The 18886-nt window shown below is 42.1% G+C and overlaps 1 protein-coding gene and 1 pseudogene across 4 annotated transcripts in view; both read right to left on the bottom strand.

The window, feature by feature from the left end:
- The window catches only part of Prdm10 (PR/SET domain 10), a 112962-nt gene that overhangs the window by 21746 nt on the left and 72330 nt on the right, over nucleotides 1-18886 (bottom strand). For all 4 annotated transcript variants that reach the window (XM_027411751.2, XM_027411752.2, XM_027411750.2 and 1 more), the window contains exons 12-16: nucleotides 18339-18686; nucleotides 16550-16705; nucleotides 3920-4099; nucleotides 2829-2939; nucleotides 754-954 (exon numbers count right to left, since the gene is read on the bottom strand). In XM_027411751.2, the coding sequence (XP_027267552.1) occupies nucleotides 754-954; nucleotides 2829-2939; nucleotides 3920-4099; nucleotides 16550-16705; nucleotides 18339-18686 (996 nt within the window). The remainder of the gene's footprint in view (nucleotides 1-753; nucleotides 955-2828; nucleotides 2940-3919; nucleotides 4100-16549; nucleotides 16706-18338; nucleotides 18687-18886) is intronic.
- On the bottom strand, nucleotides 9056-9170 carry LOC113835310 (annotated as a pseudogene).

The following is an 18886-nucleotide window of genomic DNA, read 5'->3' as shown; positions in this document are numbered from 1 at the left end:
CAACGGTTCTTAAAGTATCTCATCTGATGCCTTTAAAATGTTATCTATTTGTTTGTTTGTTTGTTTGTTTTGCCAGGCACAATGGCTTGTGCACATAAGGTTCATCTCCTTGGGAAGTTAAGGCAGAAAAAGAATCACTTGAGCCCAGAAGTTTGAGATCAATCAGAGAAATACAGAGAAATCCTATCTCCTAAATTCAATAATAATTTTTAAAAAAATCAAAGCAGCATTAACATTTGGGAAGCAATCACACTGTCAAAAGCCATACAAGAGTATTGTATGGTAGAGAAGAGAGGAGGAGGAGAAAGAGGAGAAATAAAAACTTGCATGATTCTATACCATCAAGCAGCATCCAAAAACCTCACGCTTGTTCCTAATCCCCACGAATGGCTGAGCAATCAGTTACTCTTGACCCACAGAAGTGACCCCCCTTTTCAAGAATCATTTCAGTTCCTGAATAGTATTTCCACAGGCTGGGCCTGTAAACTGTGAGGCAAGAACACTCGAATATAAGGCCCTGAGCAGGCCAAGGTAAAGGAAGCAGCTGAGTGCTCAAGACTAGGAAATAGTAATTTGGAGGAGTCTACAACATTCCCTTCCCATTTTTGCTGTGGTCCCTGCTTATGTAGGGACCCAAAGACTACCAATTCAGCAGCAGCCATGCAAGACAACACCTGGATGAGAAGCCTATTGACTAGAACACTGCTAGTATAAGGGTTCTGATGTCATACTTGGCCAGAACCAGTGCCATACCTTGCTGCTATACTGCTTGGAGCAGTGTGGGCAGCAGACAGGAGGGGTGGCGATGGTGCCAGTCAGCTGCGTGTGGGTGCTCAGCATAGGGTCGGGCTCTCCAGGGCCAGCAGGACGAAGTTTCCGAATGCTAGGTGGGAGTTCAGCTCCTGGATGGTTCTTCAGAATATGGGCTTTGCGCTTGCTGGCACTCTTATAAACCTGCAGTTTAAATATTTGGCCATAAAAGCAATGTACAGTTCCACTTTCTTGCTTAGCAAAATAAGAAATTTCAATCTAAGGAAAGGAGAAAAATGTATTGATATAGCCCCAAACAAAACATACAAACAGGCTAAGGTATATGTCCATAATCTCAACTCTTTAGAGACTGCAAAAGGAAAATTCTAGTTGAATGTCATCTTGGACTACTGCATGAGTCTAAGGCTAGTGTGAAGTAGAGTGAAATCCTCTCTTAGAATAAGAAGGGTGGGCTGGAAAGATGGCTCAGAGGTTAAGAGCACTGGTTGCTCTTCAATGTCAATGAACTCATGACTAGTTGTCATGAGTTCAATTCCAGCAACCACATGATGGGTGACAACCATTTGTAATGAGATCTGGTGCCTTCTTCTGGTGTGCAGGCATACAAACAGAACACTGTATCCATAATAAATAAATCTTCAGAGAGAGAGAGAAAAACTAAGAAGGGCTTCTGGGTATGATGACCCACACCTATAATCCCAGCTCTCAAGAGGCAAAGGCAAAAGGACTGCAATGTCAAGGCCAGCCCGAGCTATACAGCAAGACCCTATCCTAAAAAAAAACCCAGGGCTAAATGGATATGAGTATGATATTTTAGAATAAAGAGAATCTAATATAGATAGGTTAGGCAATTTCCTTGAATTTTCTGTATAAATCTAAGATAATAACTATAAAAATACTCTTTTTTTAGTTTCTTTTGTTTTATTTTGTTTGTTGTTTTTGAGTGTGCTCTAAAGGTGTGCACCACCAATGTCCAGCTTTTCTCAAAGATTTTATTTATTATGTATACAACATTGTGCTTCCAGGTATATCTGCACACCAGAAGAGGGCACCAGATCTCATAACGGATGGCTGTGAGCCACCATGTGGTTGTTGGGAATTGAACTCAGGACTTCTGGAAGAGCAGCCGGTGCTCTTAACTACTGAGCCATCTCTCCAGCCCAAAAATACTCTTTATCAAAAGTTTAAAAGATAACTACCACACCCAGAAGCTTTGTCTTTTTGTGTAACTGCAACAGTACAAGAAGAGAATTCCATCACAAACCTTTTCACTACCCATTCAACATCCTAGGAACCCCAATCCACCACATATCTTACAAGCTGACAGACTGTTTTACAGCTGGGAAACTTCAAATGAGTTCAAATTCTTGGCTCTTGGTAATAAGTATCACAGTCACAGACAGAAAGGATAATAAGAAAACAGTCAGTGAATTCCTCAGAAAAAAAGATGGCTTACATTTAATTTTTTAATTAAAATTTTTCTTAAAAAAGTTATGTGTACATGTGTATACCTGTGTATGTGCACGTATAAGCTCATGTGCCTGCAGAGTCCAGAAGGGGCATCAGATCCCCTGGAACTGGAGTTACTGGTAGTTGTAAATCACCTGATGTGAGGATGTGGGTGTTGTGAATTAAACTCATGTACTCTGGGAGAACAGCAAATGCTCTCAACCACTTAACCATCTCTTCAGCCTCTAAAATATTATTTTGTTTTAAGTGCATGTATACGTGTGTGTGTGTGTGTGTGTGTGTGTGTGTGTGTGTGTGTGTGTGTGCGCGCACCATATTTGTACAGTGTCCATGGAAGACAGGAGAGGGCATCAGATCCCCTGGAGTTGCAAGAGATTGACTGCCCAATGTGGACATCAGGAACAGAATCCTTGCCAATAGTAGTGTGTGCTTCCTCTTAAGCCCAGAGTCATTTCCCCAGCCCTTGGCTTACAAGGAGCTTGCCTTTCAGTCTCTTCTGTCTAAATGAAAACCCCCAATAGGCATCCCTCCATGCCATGTTCCCACTATAGCAGCCCAGCCAGGAGGAAGGTTTTATAAACTTTTACCTTATCACAATACTGACAGAAGTAATCACGGTTGGGTTTTATGATGGGAAGGGTTAACTCAGGCACCTCTTCTATCTTCATGTCTGGATGCCTCTTTGATAAGTGATTTACCTGAAAGACAGAGAGAGAGAGAGAGAGAGAGAGAGAGAGAGAGAGAGAGAGAGAGAGAGAGCCATTACAAACAGAAATTAAAGCAAAGCCTCTGGTACTGAGTGCTAAAAGGTAAAACGAAAGCAAGTGCTCATGACAGGAAAGTCTTTGCCCAGAGCTAGTATCATGAGACACACTGGACACCAATGTGTCTGTGGTCACTGTCAACAGTAAATCATTTAGCAAATGACTGAAGGTTAGTTGGCCAACTGGAGTCGAATCAACAGCTTCTGTCTAAAAAAACCAGTAGAGAAAAGAAATTCATGCTAGGCATGAATTTCCTGAAGAATTAATCTGATGCAAACCTGGCTTTCATTATTCAGTTGTCTTACTGAGGCTGCTGAATGGATACAAAGTAAGGTTCTAAATTTTAACTACTGAGACTTTCTAACCACCTTAGTAGAAATATGTTCTGCAACTACACTGGTCCCGGTCAGCTGAAAGCAATGAATTGTCCTGATGTTTCCTCTAATCTGGGACCACACTCCCTGTACTGAAGGGAAGTTTCCTTATGTCACTGTTTCCCGACTATACAAAGAAGGCACTGATAGGGAACAGTGAAAAGGAGATAAAGACCCTACCAGAAAAAATACTCAACTAATGAGAAGAGGGAAATAAAAAATGAGACAAGACCAAGAGGTCAAGGTAAAGAAAAAGAAATAATGGAAAGCGACAGAGGTCTAGGGATGTGGCTCAATGGTAGAGCACAGGCTAAACAGGTGCAAGGCCCCCGGGTTCCTAGCTTCAAAGCGGAGCAAAGAAAGGGCAGGGCAACTTTCTTTCAAAAGGTCATCCAAGAAGTGGTCCAGAAGAGCAAAGGGTTTCTGTCACAGGAAGGAAAGAAGCTCAAATTGGGAGGCTGCTTGCTCTTCTCCCCTAGACATTGCCACTGACAGGAAGGGGTGGATCTGGAGACAGGAACTTGCTCATCCGGCACTGACCAGCATGCCTCGCCTCCGGAAGCCCATCATACACAGCCGGCACTTGAATGTGAAACTGTCGTAGTCTGTGGACGTGATCCGTGGTTTGAAGGTCTTGGAACGGCTGATTCGGTCAGCTTTCTTGGCCTCCCTTTCAGGGTTATGCATCCTTTGCATGTGCTCCCGGAGTTTGTCTTTTCGCTGTTTGGAGAGATGTTGTTTAAAAAGAGGTAGGAGCAAGGATAGAAATTTTTTTAATTGAAGGTAATTTTTTAAAATATCAACACTGATCCCTGGGAAACCCACTCCAGGCAGAGAAGTACGTAGGCTAACTGCAGATCTTCACTTCTTCCGCCTCTCATCCGAATCTAATCCCCAGTCTCAGCCCCAGCTCTGGAGCAGACCACCTGCTTCAGCATCCTCCCCCACCTCCAGTGGATCACACAGATCTTCCCCTGCAAACTCCCCACCACCACCACTCATTCCATTATCTCAGCCCCCAATTCCAGAAGGCATTCCCTGGGAAACTGCCAGCCAAGCCTGCCTCTCCCTTCTCTCCTCCCCCCAGCTCTCATCCCCAGCTCTGTAGCAGACTGGCCCTCATTCCCAGGGGACTAAACAAACCCTGGTGGAGCATCCTGCTTTCCTCCCACCTTCTAGCCCATCTCCATTTCTAAGTGTCAGTCCCCAATATCTAGAAACACCCTCTCAACAAAAACAAGAGCAGATATAAGCACCTAGAATTACAATCTTCCTGAACCTAGATGTCTAGACACCATCATAAAAACATAGCAACAGCCAGAACAATATGTCGCCACTAGAGCCACTCAAACAGGAACTTCAGGGGCAAGCATCACTGTTGTGGAATATTACTTTAACTATGTAAAGATGTGTTACATTTGTTTATGTTGTGGAATACTACTTTAAGTGTGTAAAGGTGTGTTGCATTTGTTTATGCTGCATTTGTTTAATTATGCAAAGATGTGTTGCTAATGCACCTGATTGGTTTAATGAAAAGCTGAACAGGCAATAGCTAAACAGTAGAAGGATAGGTGAGGTTGGCAGGCAGAGAGAATAAGTAGAAGGAGAAATCTAGAAGAAAGGACAAGGGAGAAAAAAAGGGAAACACCTGGGGTCAGCCAGGTAGCCGCCAGCCAGCAAGATATGGAGTAGGACATACAGAATGAAAGGTAAAAAAGCCCTGAAGCAAAATATAGATGGAGAGAAACAGGTTAAAATAAGGGTTTTTTGTTTGTTTGTTTGTTTGTTTGTTTGTTTGTTTTATTTTTCGAGACAGGGTTTCTCTGGCACTCTGGAGACCAGGCTGGCCTCAAACTCACAAAGATCCGCCTGCCTCTGCTTCCCGAGTGCTGGGATTAAAGGCATACACCACCAACGCCCAGCTAGGTTAAAATAAGCTATAAGAGCTAGTGGGACAAGCATAAGATAAGGCTTATCTTAATGGCAGCCCAAAAGAAAGCCTGCTAACCCTCACCAACAGAATACAAGAAATGGAAGAGAATCTTAAGCATTGAAGACATGATAGAAGAAACAAATACCCCAGTCAAAGAAAATGTTAAATCTAAAAACTCCTGGCGCAAAACATTCAGGAAATCTGGGACACTGTGAAAAGACCAAATCTAAGAATAACAGGAATAGAGGAAGGAGAAGAAACCTGGGTCAAAGACACAGAAAATATTTTCAACAAAATCACAGAAGAAAATTTCCCTAACCTAAAGAAGGAAATGCCTATCAAGATATAAGAAGCATACAGAAGACCAAATAGATGGGACCAGAAAATAAATTCCCCTTGCCACATAATAATCAAAACATTAAACATACAGAACAAAGAAGAATATTAAAAGTTGCAAGGAAACAAGACCAAGTAACAACATATAAAGGTAAATCTATTAGAATAACAATTGACTTCTCATTGGAGACTTGAAAAGCCAGAAGGGTCTGGGCAGATGTTCTACAGACTCTAAGAGACCACAGATGCCAGCTCAGACTACTATACCCAGCAAAACTTAATCCCAATAGATGGAGAAAATAAGACATTCTATGATAAAACCAAATTTAAGCAATATCTATCTACTAAATCTAGTCCAATAAAAGGCAACAGAAGGAAAACTCCAATCTAAAGAGGTTAATCACAATCAAGAAAACACAAGGAATAAATAATCCTAAACCAGCAAATCAAAACAGGGGAAACACACACACCTCACAACAATAAAATAATAGGAATAAACAAACACCACTAATTTAACATCTCTCAGGAACAAGATAAGGATACCCACTCTCCATATCTATTCAATATAGTACTTGAAGTCTTAGCTAAAGCAATAAGGCAACTGAAGGAGATCAATGGGCTACAAATTGGAAAGGAAGAATTCAAAGTATCTTTATTTTCAGATGATATGATAGTATACATAAGTGACCCTAAAAATTCTACTGGAATACTCCTACAACTAATAATCACTTTCAGTAAAGTAGCTAGATACAAAATTAACTCACAAAAATCAGTAGACTTTCTATAGACAAATGACAAATGGACTGAGAAAGAAATCTGGGAAAGAACATCTTTCCAATAGCCTCAAATAATATAAACTATCTTGGGGTAACTCTAACCAAGCAAGTGAAAGGCTTGTATAATTAATACTTCAAGATACTGAAGAGAGAAATTGAAGAAGATATCAGAAGATAGAAAGATCCCCCAATGCTCATGGATCAGCAGAATTAATATAGAAAAAAAAAAAAAAGCCATCCTACCAAAAGGCATCTACAGATTCAATGCAATCCCTTTCAAAATTCCAGCACAATTATTCATAGATCTTGAAAGAACAATTTTCAGCTCCATATGGAAACACATTTTTAAAAAGTAGGATAGTTAAAACAATCATGAATAATAAAGGAACTGCAGGAGGTATCATACCTGACCTCAGATCGTACTATAGAGCTACAGTAAATAAGAAAAACATGGTAGTGATCAAAAAACAGACATGTCAATCAATGGAATCAAATTGAGGATCTGGCCAGATATAAACCCACACACCTATGGACACCCAATTTTTGATAAAGGATACAGAAATACACACTGAGGGAGAAAAACAGACAGCATCTTCAATCAATAGTGCTGATCAAACTGGATGGTTGCATGCAGAAAAATCCAAATAGATTCATACTTATACCCTGCACAAAACTCAACTCTAAATGGATCAAAGACCTCAACATAAAATCAGATACACTGAACCTGACAGAAGAGAAAGTGGGGAATAGCTTTGAACTCACTAGCACAGGAAAAGACTTTCTGAACAGAACACCAATAGCACAGACACTAAGAATGACAATTAAAAAATAGGACCTTGGGGCTAGAGAGATGACTCAGAGGTTAAGAGCACCAACTGCTCTTCCAGAGGTCCTGAGTTCAATTCCCAGCAACCACATGGTGGCTCACAACCATCCATTATGAGATCTGGTACCCTCTTCTGGTGTGCAGATATACATGGAAGCAGAATGTTGTATACATAATAAATAAAATCTTAAAAAAAAATAGGACCTCATGAATTTGAATAGCTTCTGTATGGCAATGGACACTATCATTTGGACAAAGTGGCAGCCCACAGAATGGGAAAAGATCTTTACTAACTCCATATCTGACAAAAAGCTAATATCCAAAATATATAAAGAACCCAAAAAATTAGATATTTTAAATAGTTAACATCCATAATCATCAGGGATATGCAAATCAAAACTACTTGGAGGTTTCATCTTATACTCATCAGAATGGCTAAGATAAATAAAACAAATAGTTATGGATGGATTGGGTGGGGGGACTGGAATGTAAGGTCAAGTGGGGAGGAGAGTGAAGAGGGGGACAAGGGAGGGGATATGTGGAGAGACAGCTAAAATTAAGGGTCACTAGATATATATTATTGAAACATAATATAGTAGAAGCTTTGTAAAATACATACATATTTGAAGATTTAAATGAAATCATCAAATAACAAGGGAGACAGAGCCCCAACAACCCAGGCTGTTGCTAAGACTATAGGTTGCTCCACAAACTGACAACAGGGCCCCATTGCTGAAGACAACACCTGCACAACTCTTTGAACACAGCAAAGTTAAATTTGTGTCTACAAAGAGCCTCCATTCCTAGGTACTAATGTCTTTGGTACAGGGAGGTTCTCTGCACACTACCAAAGGAAAAACACAAACACTAGCCCAGCCATAAACCTTTTTCCTACAATGGTGTCCTGCCTTCAAGATATGTTTGTGTAATGGTGGCACAATATCTCTGGGAGTGATCAATCAATATCTGATTTGACTGAAGGACCACTCCAAATGAGATGGAACCCATACCTGACACTGCTTGGGTGACAAAGAACATGAGACTTGATAGTGCAGGGACCTAGGGTAAAACCAAATACTACTGTTCAAAAAAAAAAAAAAAAAGCAATAAGGGCCGGAGAGATGGCTCAGAGGTTAAGAGCACTGACTGTTCTTCCAGAGGTCCTGAGTTCAATTCCCAGCAACCACAAGGTGGCTCACAACCATCTTGAATGAGATCTGGTGCCCTCTGCTGGCATGCAGGCAGAAGACTGAATACATAATAAATAAATAAAATCTTTTTTAAAAAAGCAATAAAATGATTGCTAATGATATTCTTCTATATTCATAGATCATCGCCTTGATGATGATGTCAGCAGATGGGAACAAACAGAGACCCACAGCCAGACATTACGCAGAGAAGAGACTTTGGAACACTCAGCTCTAAACAGATGTCTCCATCAAATCCCTCCCCTGAAGGCTCAGGGAACCTTGTGTTCAGAAGAGGAGGCACCAAGGGTGTAGAAGCCAGACAGGATGGAGGACACCAAGAAAACAAGGTCCTTTAAATCAACAGGATTGATTCACATATGAACTCACAGAGACTGAGGCAGTATACACAGGGCTTGCACGGGTCTACACCAGATGGGGTCTGGGAGCTGAAAGGAGAAGAGGGCGTGTAAGCCACCCCTAACCTACAAGCTATTTCCAATTGATGATTATTTGCAATAAATAAATAAATAAATAAATAAATAAATAAATAAAAGCTTTCTTCAAGGGAGTCTCACTGGGGAAACAAACTTTTTTTTTTTAACTTTATTTCTTTATTTAACAGGGGAGAGCAGGAACACAATATGTCACTACCACCAATTATGCAATGGATAAGCCTGGCCCTGGGAAAACCACCTTCATGATCATGATATCTCCCCTGCCAAGTAAACAAACTACTTTTAAGGGTAGGCTGCATGCCCAGCAGTAGATGGCCAACAGAAAATGAACTCAACAGCATCACTGGAGGTTCCCTGTCTAATGTCACAACAGGGTTTTTTTAAACTATCTTAATATATGTATTTTTTTTTCATTTCTCACTTTTTTTTTTCTTTTTTGAGAGGGGATTGAGATAGGGTTTTTCTGTGTAACAGCCTTGGCTGTCCTGGAGACTTACTCTGAAGACCAGGCTGGCCTCGAAATCACAGAGATCCTCCTGCCTCTGTCTCTTGAGTGCTGGGATTAAAGGTATGCCCCACCACTTTTCTCACTTTCTTTCCCAACAGCTCTTTTGTGCATAGCTTTCAGTTTAGTGTTTTTATGGATTTATTTCGTGTGTGAACAAGTAGGTCTCTGCCTCAATATCTGTTTCATGTGCCTTTTCTTGGGCTCTTTTCCTTCTGTTCAATTGTTTGTCCTATTCCTATGTACTAGACTTGTTTTATTTCATTTTGTTATTATCCCTTAGTAGCATGTTTGGTTCTAATGAAAGACAGAAAGGGGGTAGATCTGGGTGGGAGAGAAAGTGGGGGAGGATCTGGGAGAAGTAGATATTATGTGAGGAAAAAAAGCTATTTTCAATAAAAAATCTCAGCTTCTGAAGAACTAGAACACTCAAATATATCAAAAGGCACTGGAATTTGCTGTTATAATAGCAAATAAGACCTGTACAACACTTGCCTAGCATATATGAGGACCTGGGTTCAATATTCAACCAAAACAAAATCAGAAACCCCATCATATCTGTGAAGTCTTTCCTGAACTCCAGGAGTATGAAAAGGCCACTAAATGTGAATGGCACAGCCAGGCATGGTAGATATGCCTATATCTTAGCACTCAGAAGTACACTGAGTCAGGAGAAATATGGCAAGTTTGAAACTTTTAGGCCAGCCTGACCTGTAAAGTGGGACTTGTCTCAAAATAAGTAAATAAATAAAAGTGTGTGTGTGTGTGTGTGTGTGTGTGTGTGTGAGAGAGAGAGAGAGAGAGAGAGAGAGAGAGAGAGAGAGAGAGAGAAAGAGAGAGAGGGGGGGTTCATATTGGGTTAAGATTTATTATTATCATATTATTGTGTATTTATTTTTTGGATAAAAGGTCTTATGCTAAAGCAGCTGACCTGACTGGTTTGTGGACCACCTAGCTAGCCTTGAATTCACAGAGACCCTCCTACCTCTTGTTCTTGAGTGCTGGGATTAAGACATGTGTCATCACACCTGACTTTATTATGTTTATTTTATGTGTGTATGTGTATGCTCCTGTGTGAGTGAATGACACATGTGTGCAAGTAAGCAGGGAGGCCAGACAGGATGTTGGATCCCCTTGGAGAAGAACTATGGGGTAGCTGTGAACTGCCCAATCTGAGTACTGGGAATACAGTATACTAGAACTTGTATAAAGCAAGAGATTTGCAATCTACTTGTCTTAGGGTTTCTGTTGCTGTGAAGACACCATGATCACAGCAACTATTATAAAAGAAAACATTTAATTAAGGTGGCAGCTTACAGTGTCGGAGGTTTAGTCCATTATCATCATGGCAGGGGGCATGGTATCATGCAGGCAGACATGGTGTTGGAGAAGGATGTTGATCCACACGCAAAAGGAAGTAGATTGAGACACTGGGCTGGGTGGTATCTTGTGCATATAAGAGACCTCAAAGCCTGCCTCCACAGTGACACACTTCCTTCAACAAGACTACACCGACTCCAACAAAGCTATACCTCCTAATAGTGCATATCCTTTGAAGGCCAATTTCTTTCAAACAGCCACACCATTATACAATAGAATTTTAGTTAAATTCACTTGGAATTAAGCTGGGCATTGGTGGTGCACGCCTTTAATCCCAGCACTTGGGAGGCAGAAGCAGGCAGAGCTCTGTGAGTTTGAGGCTAGGCTGGTCTACAGAGTAAGTTCCAGGCCAGCCTCCAAAGCAATACCTAGAAACCATGTTTCGAAAAACCAAAAAAAAGAAAAAATTTCACTTGGAATTAAAAAAAAAAAAAAAGTCCATTGTTAAATTGCATGGGAATGGAGTGATGCATGGCTTTCTAAAGTCACCGTTACTTATTATCATAAGGAGAGAATTAACCAGCTCGTATCCAAATAAAAAAGCAAACAAAAAATCCCAGCAGTGGGTGCAATGGTTAAACTGTTATTAGTCTTGGAAAGACTTTGAATCGTTCCATAAAGCTAATTCTCCCCCCATCTTTTGGTGCGGTGACTTCCTTCACCACTTCCATTTTCACCACATTTACTCAGCAACCGCTCCTTGAGTATCCACCAAGCATGAGGAACCATGCCAGGAGCTGAATCCTAGGGAAGGCAGCCTTCACCTACTTGCCTCTGCTAAAGTGAGTACAGCTGCTGTTTCTTCCCATCCCACCTGCTCTTGTACTGGAGTACTGTGGAGAGATTGCTCAGAGTTCCTCAGTTTGTAATAAAATTTGGGCTAAAAGCACTGACTTTACAACAGTATTTCTCTTCAGTGTAGACACAACACTAAAGCTCCATTGCCTTTCCCTGATTGCCAGTATTCCCTAATCCCCTGCCACCATATAATTCCTTTCTATAGAGCAGTTCACCTTAACTGAATCACTTCCTAAGTGTCGAAGCCCCATTCTAACACTACATCATGCCATGCATGCAGTGATTGGCAAATTATCTCTTTGTTGTCAAATCTCCATAAGGCCTCCCCCTCCTAACACCAAAGCTACTCAGATCCTCACACTGTCCTGCTGCCTATGTTAGCTCCTTGACATCAGCAGCATCTCCAAACATCTAGCCACCCAAGTCACAAGTCTTAATTACAGCCTCCACCCTTCACTCTTAGGGTTTCTATTGCTGTGAGGAGACAACATGACCATGGCAACTCTTTTATTTTATTTTATTTTTTGGTTTTTCGAGGCAGGGTTTCTCTGTGTGGCTTTGGAGCCTATCCTGGCACTCGCCTGGAGACCAGGCTGGCCTCAAACTCACAGAGATCTGCCTGCCTCTGCCTCCCGAGTGCTGGGATTAAAGGTGTGAGGCACCAACACCCAGCATGACCATGGCAACTCTTATAAAGGAAAATATTTCACTGAAGTGGTGGCTTACAATTTCAGAGGATTAGTCCATTATTATCATGGTGGGGAGCATGGCAGCTAGGAGTATGGCTCCACATTGCTGGAGAAAGAGCTGAGGATTCTATACCTTATCCAAAGGCAACAGGAAATGAACTGAGACACTAGTCATGGCTTGAGCATATATGAGACCCCAAAGTCTGCTTCCACAGTGACACACTCCCTCCAATAAGACCACACCTACTAAAACAAGGCCACACACTCCCTTTGGGGGCCAATTTCTCTCAAAGCACTGTACATGCCAAGGCTCTGAACTCTCACACATCTGTCTTCTGCCCACAACCTCTGCCTGAATTCAGACACAGCTCCATGAGGCCTCCAGCACACCACACCACAAGTTGAATTACACACTGTACCAAGCTGGCTCAATCTAACTTCCTGGTTAAATCTCACACTGACCTCTTCTACACCCTCCATTCCACTTCTCACCACCTCATCTCCTTAGTCCCTACTGCTATTTCTGCTTACAAAGTCTTCGTGCCTCCCTCATTCTGCATCCTCTTCCATTCTCCAGCTATATAAGAGCTATGATGGCATCCCCAGCAAAAGGTCCTTTGGGGATTCATAACAAGCATTTCATTCAGAGTTGAGAAATGCCCCAGATGAAGTGGGCCAGGTGAGATCATGTATCTCAAAGTGGATTTCAATCCAGGAGTAAGAAAGAGATCAAATGGAGAGACAGTACCTCTCTTGAAGTAACTCCACACAGCAAGACTGCCAAGTAGGAGGAAGCAGAGAGGAAGGAGGGACTAGATCTTTGTGTTGTCTTCCATGCTGAGATGAAAACTGTGGGGTCTATCTGCATGGAGAACTGCAAAGGGTTTTTTAGAAAGGCCACAACATCAGATTTGGTCTCTAGAAAAGTTTCCCGGGTTAGAGTGAAAAGGGCACTGCAGTCATGGTGGTTGTGCGGTGTGCCCACTTGACCGAGGCAAAGGAGGTTTGCATGGACCAGCTTTGCTCCACATTGGAAACAGGCAAAAAGAGGCACTGGCAGCAGTCTGAAAGGTGGGGCCAAAGCTGCTGCCATGTGGTGCTGTGTCTGGAGGTAGTGTTAGGTGAGAAGGTGCCCGTACATCCTCACTCCCTTCCACTCAGCTACCAGCTTTCTTCCTGACTGTGGGACCCACTGCCCAACTCCAAACCTGCCCCCAGGTGCAGCCTCCCATCAGCCCTGCGTCATGGGATGACATTGCAGCTGGAGGAGCTGGGTCCCAGATTCCCAGTAAGCTCTCATCAGCGGCGGGTGCAATAGTGACTTCTCTAGCCTCAGATCCTCTTTTCAAACTCTTATTTCTACATCTCCCATAGTTAAGTTTTTAGTCATATAAGAACATTCCTTATTCTCTAACAGTCATAGCAGTTTTTGATCCCCTGATCCAACCCTATCTCACAGGTTGAATAACATTAAAGGAGAAAACAGAAGCAGAATGGTTTTGTTTTCATCTTAATTCTTTTTGCTTTTAAAGTTTTTATTGCATGTGGGTTTTGTTGTTTGGTTTCTTGAGACAAGGTTTCTCCCTGGGTAGCCATGGCTGTCCTGGAACTGGCTTTGTAGACCAGGCTGACTTCAAACTCAGAGATCCACCTGCCTCTGCCTCCCGAGTGCTGGGATTAAAAGCATGTGCCGCCACCACCCAACTATTCCATATGTTTTATTTGTAAGGGGAAACTCACATGCCATGGTGCATATGTGGATGTCAGAGAACAATTTGAGGGAGTCAGTTCTCTCTCGATGTATGGCTTCAGTAACTGATCTGAGGTTGTTAGTTTAGTCTTGGCAGCAGGTGCCTTTATCAACTGAACCATCTGGCTGGCCCAACTCTCTATTTTTAATCTTCTTAAGCATTAAAATAATATATGGCACTAGGTGGTGGCGGTGGTGCACACCTTTAGACCCAATGCTCAAAGCAGAGGCAGGCCAGCCCGGTTTACAAAGCAGAGTTCCAAGATAGCCAGGACCATACAGAGAAACCCTGTTTCAAAACGAACAAACAAACAAACAAACAAAAATCTGGTATAAAATAATAATAAAGTATTGAACCTCCAGACACAGCACCACATGGCAGCAGCTTTGGCCCCACCTTTCAGACTGCTGCCAGTGCCTCTTTTTGCCTGTTTCCAATGTGGAGCAAAGCTGGTCCATGCAAAGTGGCACATCCCAGGCATAGTGGCACATCCCAGCAAGAAGCAAGTGAATGAAAGAGATTCAGGAGCATCAGTTTAGCCTTATAACACATCCCACTTGAGACTAGCCTAGAATACATGAGACCTTTGCTCAAAGTAACAACAATAATAAAGTGTTGGATGTATGGGAAATACTAACATCACAACGAAGGGATTTCTTTACAGAGAACACTTTTACAGTGTTGGAAAGGTAGTTTATTGGTAGTCTGCAACTAGCATACACAAAACCCGAAGTTCAGACCCCATATCCAATATGGAAGGTGTGGAGGAGCAAAGGGGGAAAAGGGAAAGAAGAATAAAAGAGGGGGACAGAAGACAAGAATAGGAAAGGAAAAGAAAAATGAAATGTAAAGGACAATGTGAATGGGGAAAGGTGAGGGCTTAGACTACTGTGCAGTGTGTAATGATTTCAAGAGCTAGGATTTTTTTACAGTAGCTGAGTAGGGTGGTGCATACAGGCAAGGAATGAGGAAATGGGGAAGGGAAAGAGAAGGAGAGGTGAGGAAATGAGAAGGCAGGAAAGGGAAAGGAGGGAAGAGAAGATGAAACTATGATGGCATGTACTTTGGTGGTGTGTGCCTGTAATCCCAGGACTTGAGAGGTAAAAACAAGAGAATAATAAGTTTTCAGAGCAGCTTGGCCTATACAGAAAACATCATCTCGGCAAGAAAACAAAAAAGGAAAATGGGAGAGAAAGATAGATGGTGGGAGGGAAGGGGTAAGAAGATGATGATGATAGGGAAAACACCAGCTCAATTTACACTGTTCACAATGGTGTTCTTTAAAAATCATGTGTATGCATGGGTACCGGGCATGGTTTGCATGTATAGGCCAGAGGACAACCTGTGGAATCAGTTCTCTCCTTCCACTATTTTAAATGGGTACCAAGGATCAAGCACAGGCTGTTAAGCCCAGTGGCAAGCAGCACCCCTACCCACTAAACCATCCATCTCACCACCATTTTGTTTTACCCCACCTGGTCCTTAATTTGCTACAGAGACTAAGCTGACCTCAAACTCATGGCAATGCCCCTGTGTCAGCCTCCTAAGTACTGAGATTCAAGACAGATGCCTCCATACACAGCTCATAGTGGAACTCTTCAGAGATTTCAACCATGATGACATTCGATCTATAATGGATGTACCACAAAACTTAAGCTTTTTCTCTTTAATGTTCACATTCCATATGAGCATACCTCTTACTTGTCTCCTCCCAAGAATCTGGTTTCTTCTTACTTATTTAATTTTATTGATCATTAATGTGGCAAGGGCATTTGAGTATTACAAGCACACATGAAGGGCAAATGACAACGTTAGGGGTAGGTTCTCCCCTTCCACTGTAGAATCTGAGTATTGAACTCAGATTCTCAGGTTTGTGTGGCAAGTGCCTTTACCCACCGAACCATCTCTCTAGCCCTCTTCCCAGTTTCTTTGACGAGTGGCCATAGCCATGTTAGGCAGTGCCTCTCAATTACAAATACCTCTGAGTTTCCTGCAGACTTCCCCTTGGTTTCTTCTTAATTCCAAGCAGATTACTGGTTTGGGTTTCATTTTATTTTCTTTCAGGTTCACTATGTAGCACAAACTGGCTTGCCATTTACCATATAACTCAGGCTAGCCACAAATCGCAGCTCCTCCTGCCTTCAGATGACTCCTGAAGACTGGGATTCCACACCAAGCTGCTTATGTTTTGTTAGAGCTCTTGAGATCATTACATTCTCCAGAGCAGCCTAGTCCTCTGCTCCAGCCTGTCCCCTCAGACATCTTTCTTTCCATTTCCCATCTCTGCCAGAGAAGATGCTGCTTTGGTGACTTACCTGCAGGCTCTCATCTGATAAGTGGTCAACAACAACAAAGACCTCTTGATTTAATTAGTACCTAAATATACTGATCTCTTAGGACTCCCTCAGTAACAATCTAGTTTTACTAACCCTTACTTAGGACATATGCACAGAGCCATGAAACAAGCCGGTGTTTGTCCTTAGCCTGACTCAATCCTGGGCAGGACAGTCCCCTCAGGCTGCAGGTCCTACCTTAAACTGCTTCCCACAGGTAGAACACAGGAAGTCCTTGCGGTCAGAATGCCGGAGCATGTGCAGTCTCAGTTTGTCTGGGCGACAGAAGGCTTTGTCACACTCGGTACACTGGTAGATCTTTTCAGAGTGGAAGCTTCGCACGTGCTTTTTCACCTGGCAGTAAAGACCAGGGGATGCTCAGGCCAAAAGAAAGGACCAGAGGTGGCTATGACGCTAGGGGGAGCCAACACACCACTGAGGACTTCCAGCAGCCTGGCCAGTCACAAGGGATGACTGCCCTCAGTAACACATGCTGTTCCTGTCACAAAGAAACAGCACAGACCAGAGAGCCCTATAAATCTGAACCTCCCAGGTAACTCATAGGGAGAAAGATCATTGCCTCAATCTTTTGTACAGTTTTCTTTTTTTCTTTTAAGGTTAAAATGCAGGGCTGCTTTGAATTTAATGAATCTTGCTAAAAATTACTTATTAGAAAACAAAAGTCATTTATCCTCATTTTGTTTCTGCATATGTAGAGGTAATTTTGCTTCATTAGTAGCTGACCCTTTCATATCTTCCTATAAAATCAGGTTTGGGATGGAACTCAGTATAACACAACCGGCTGCAGCCATGAACGCTTGAGGCCCTAGGTTCAGTCTCAGCATTTGGAAGAAACAGTCAGGTTCTGAAGAATGAAAAACAGGAGTCAGATGACACTGGCAATACTAGTCCTTGGTTAGTACAACACTGATTTCCTTCCCCCTCAACTAGGACATAGTCCCTTTACTTTCAGATAATTTTATAGCTTTGTTCTGGATTCAACTCCAGTGCTTGGGTGGCGGTGAAGAGCAGAGAAGGTCTTAGGTTCTGAACTCTCTTGGCTATAAATAATAAATGAATGAAAAAGTTTGGGAGGAGATAGAGCTCAAAAGTACAATGTGTGCTTAGCATGTAGGATGCTTTGAATCCAATAGCCAGTACTAAAGTGGGGGTTGGGGGGAGTAAGCTGTGGACAGAAGCTAAGCAGGAAATCTACCAAACTGTTCCTTAAAGCACTGGGCTCCCTAAGGTGGGGGTCTTTTTGCCATTGCATTATGCCTTAACAACCTTTTGTGTGAAGAAAAACTTCCAAAGACTCTCACTGTTAGAAGAACTATGATTAAATCACAGTTCTTTTGCTTTTGTAATTTTTAAACACTATTTTTATGAGATACTGTGATTTAATTATTTACCAAATATAAAAATATTTTCACTTAAAATCAAGTCAGAGACACTCTGGAATTTCTCTATCCCTGATTTTGTCCCAGTATGACAGAAAAGACAGTGTATTCAATGCCAGCTCTCTTTGTTTCCTTTCAAGAGTCATAGCCTTAGTAAAGCAAGACAGGAAGCCAGATGGGAGAGAGTTGTTTCCCATCCGGAAATGAAGGACTATGTTCTATAGACTCTGTGCTGTGTTATGAGTAATGGATATTTGACAAAGATTTTTAAAAGGATTTTTAAAAAATTGTAACTAGATTTGGTGTTTAAACATTGGGGTTGGCAGCAAGCATCTTTACCCCCTTGGCTATCTTGCCAGCCCCAAATCTCATGTTTATTACTAAGAATATAACAAGACATATAACACTGATCTGGAGAGCTAAGGAAAATAATACTCTGTACGTGAAAAGTAGCTAGAAAACTATTTCAGTTATTTAAAAAAAAATAGATGAAAATATAGGTGCTGGATGGTCTCAGTTTTCCAAAAATTGAAGTTTCTTTTATCAAAAGATGGAAGCAGATAGGAATCTCAGGCGCAAACACTCACCTGGATAAAATCTGGGAACCGTTTCTTACAAGTTGGGCAGGTGAAGTAGCCATCATTGATATGAATGGCCACATGATCTTTCAACAAATCAAGGCGGTCAAAGGATTCTGGGCAAAAAATGCAAGAGTAAGTCTTCTGGTCCGAATGGAGCTTCATGTGGCTCTCCAGGGAGGCGCTGCTGATGAAGCCCTTGTTACAGAGATCACAGGTCAAGGGGCAGTTCCCCTCCCGCCCATGGAAGCGCAAGTGTTGGTCCAATTTGTCCTTTTCCCGGAAGGCCTTCCCACACTGCAGACATTTAAAAGGCCGGAAAGACTTCCGGATAAACAGATGCTGAAGAGCTGCATTCTGAAAGACACAAGCAGGACCATGCGGTGAGGGCCAAGAGTGATAACTGCAATCAGACTTCCTAGACAAGCTGAACTCAAGCTCACACAAAAGGAGCCTGGTGAGAATGGCACAGGCTGAAGCTATCCCAAAGAAGTTTGTCTTAAAAACACACTTATGTGTTTGGGGCATTCACTTATGTCTTTATGTGTACTTCCTTT

This window comes from Cricetulus griseus, chromosome 4 (assembly GCF_003668045.3).
Source record: "Cricetulus griseus strain 17A/GY chromosome 4, alternate assembly CriGri-PICRH-1.0, whole genome shotgun sequence".
Taxonomy (NCBI): domain Eukaryota; kingdom Metazoa; phylum Chordata; class Mammalia; order Rodentia; family Cricetidae; genus Cricetulus; species Cricetulus griseus.
This window is presented reverse-complemented; position numbering and strand designations above follow the sequence as displayed.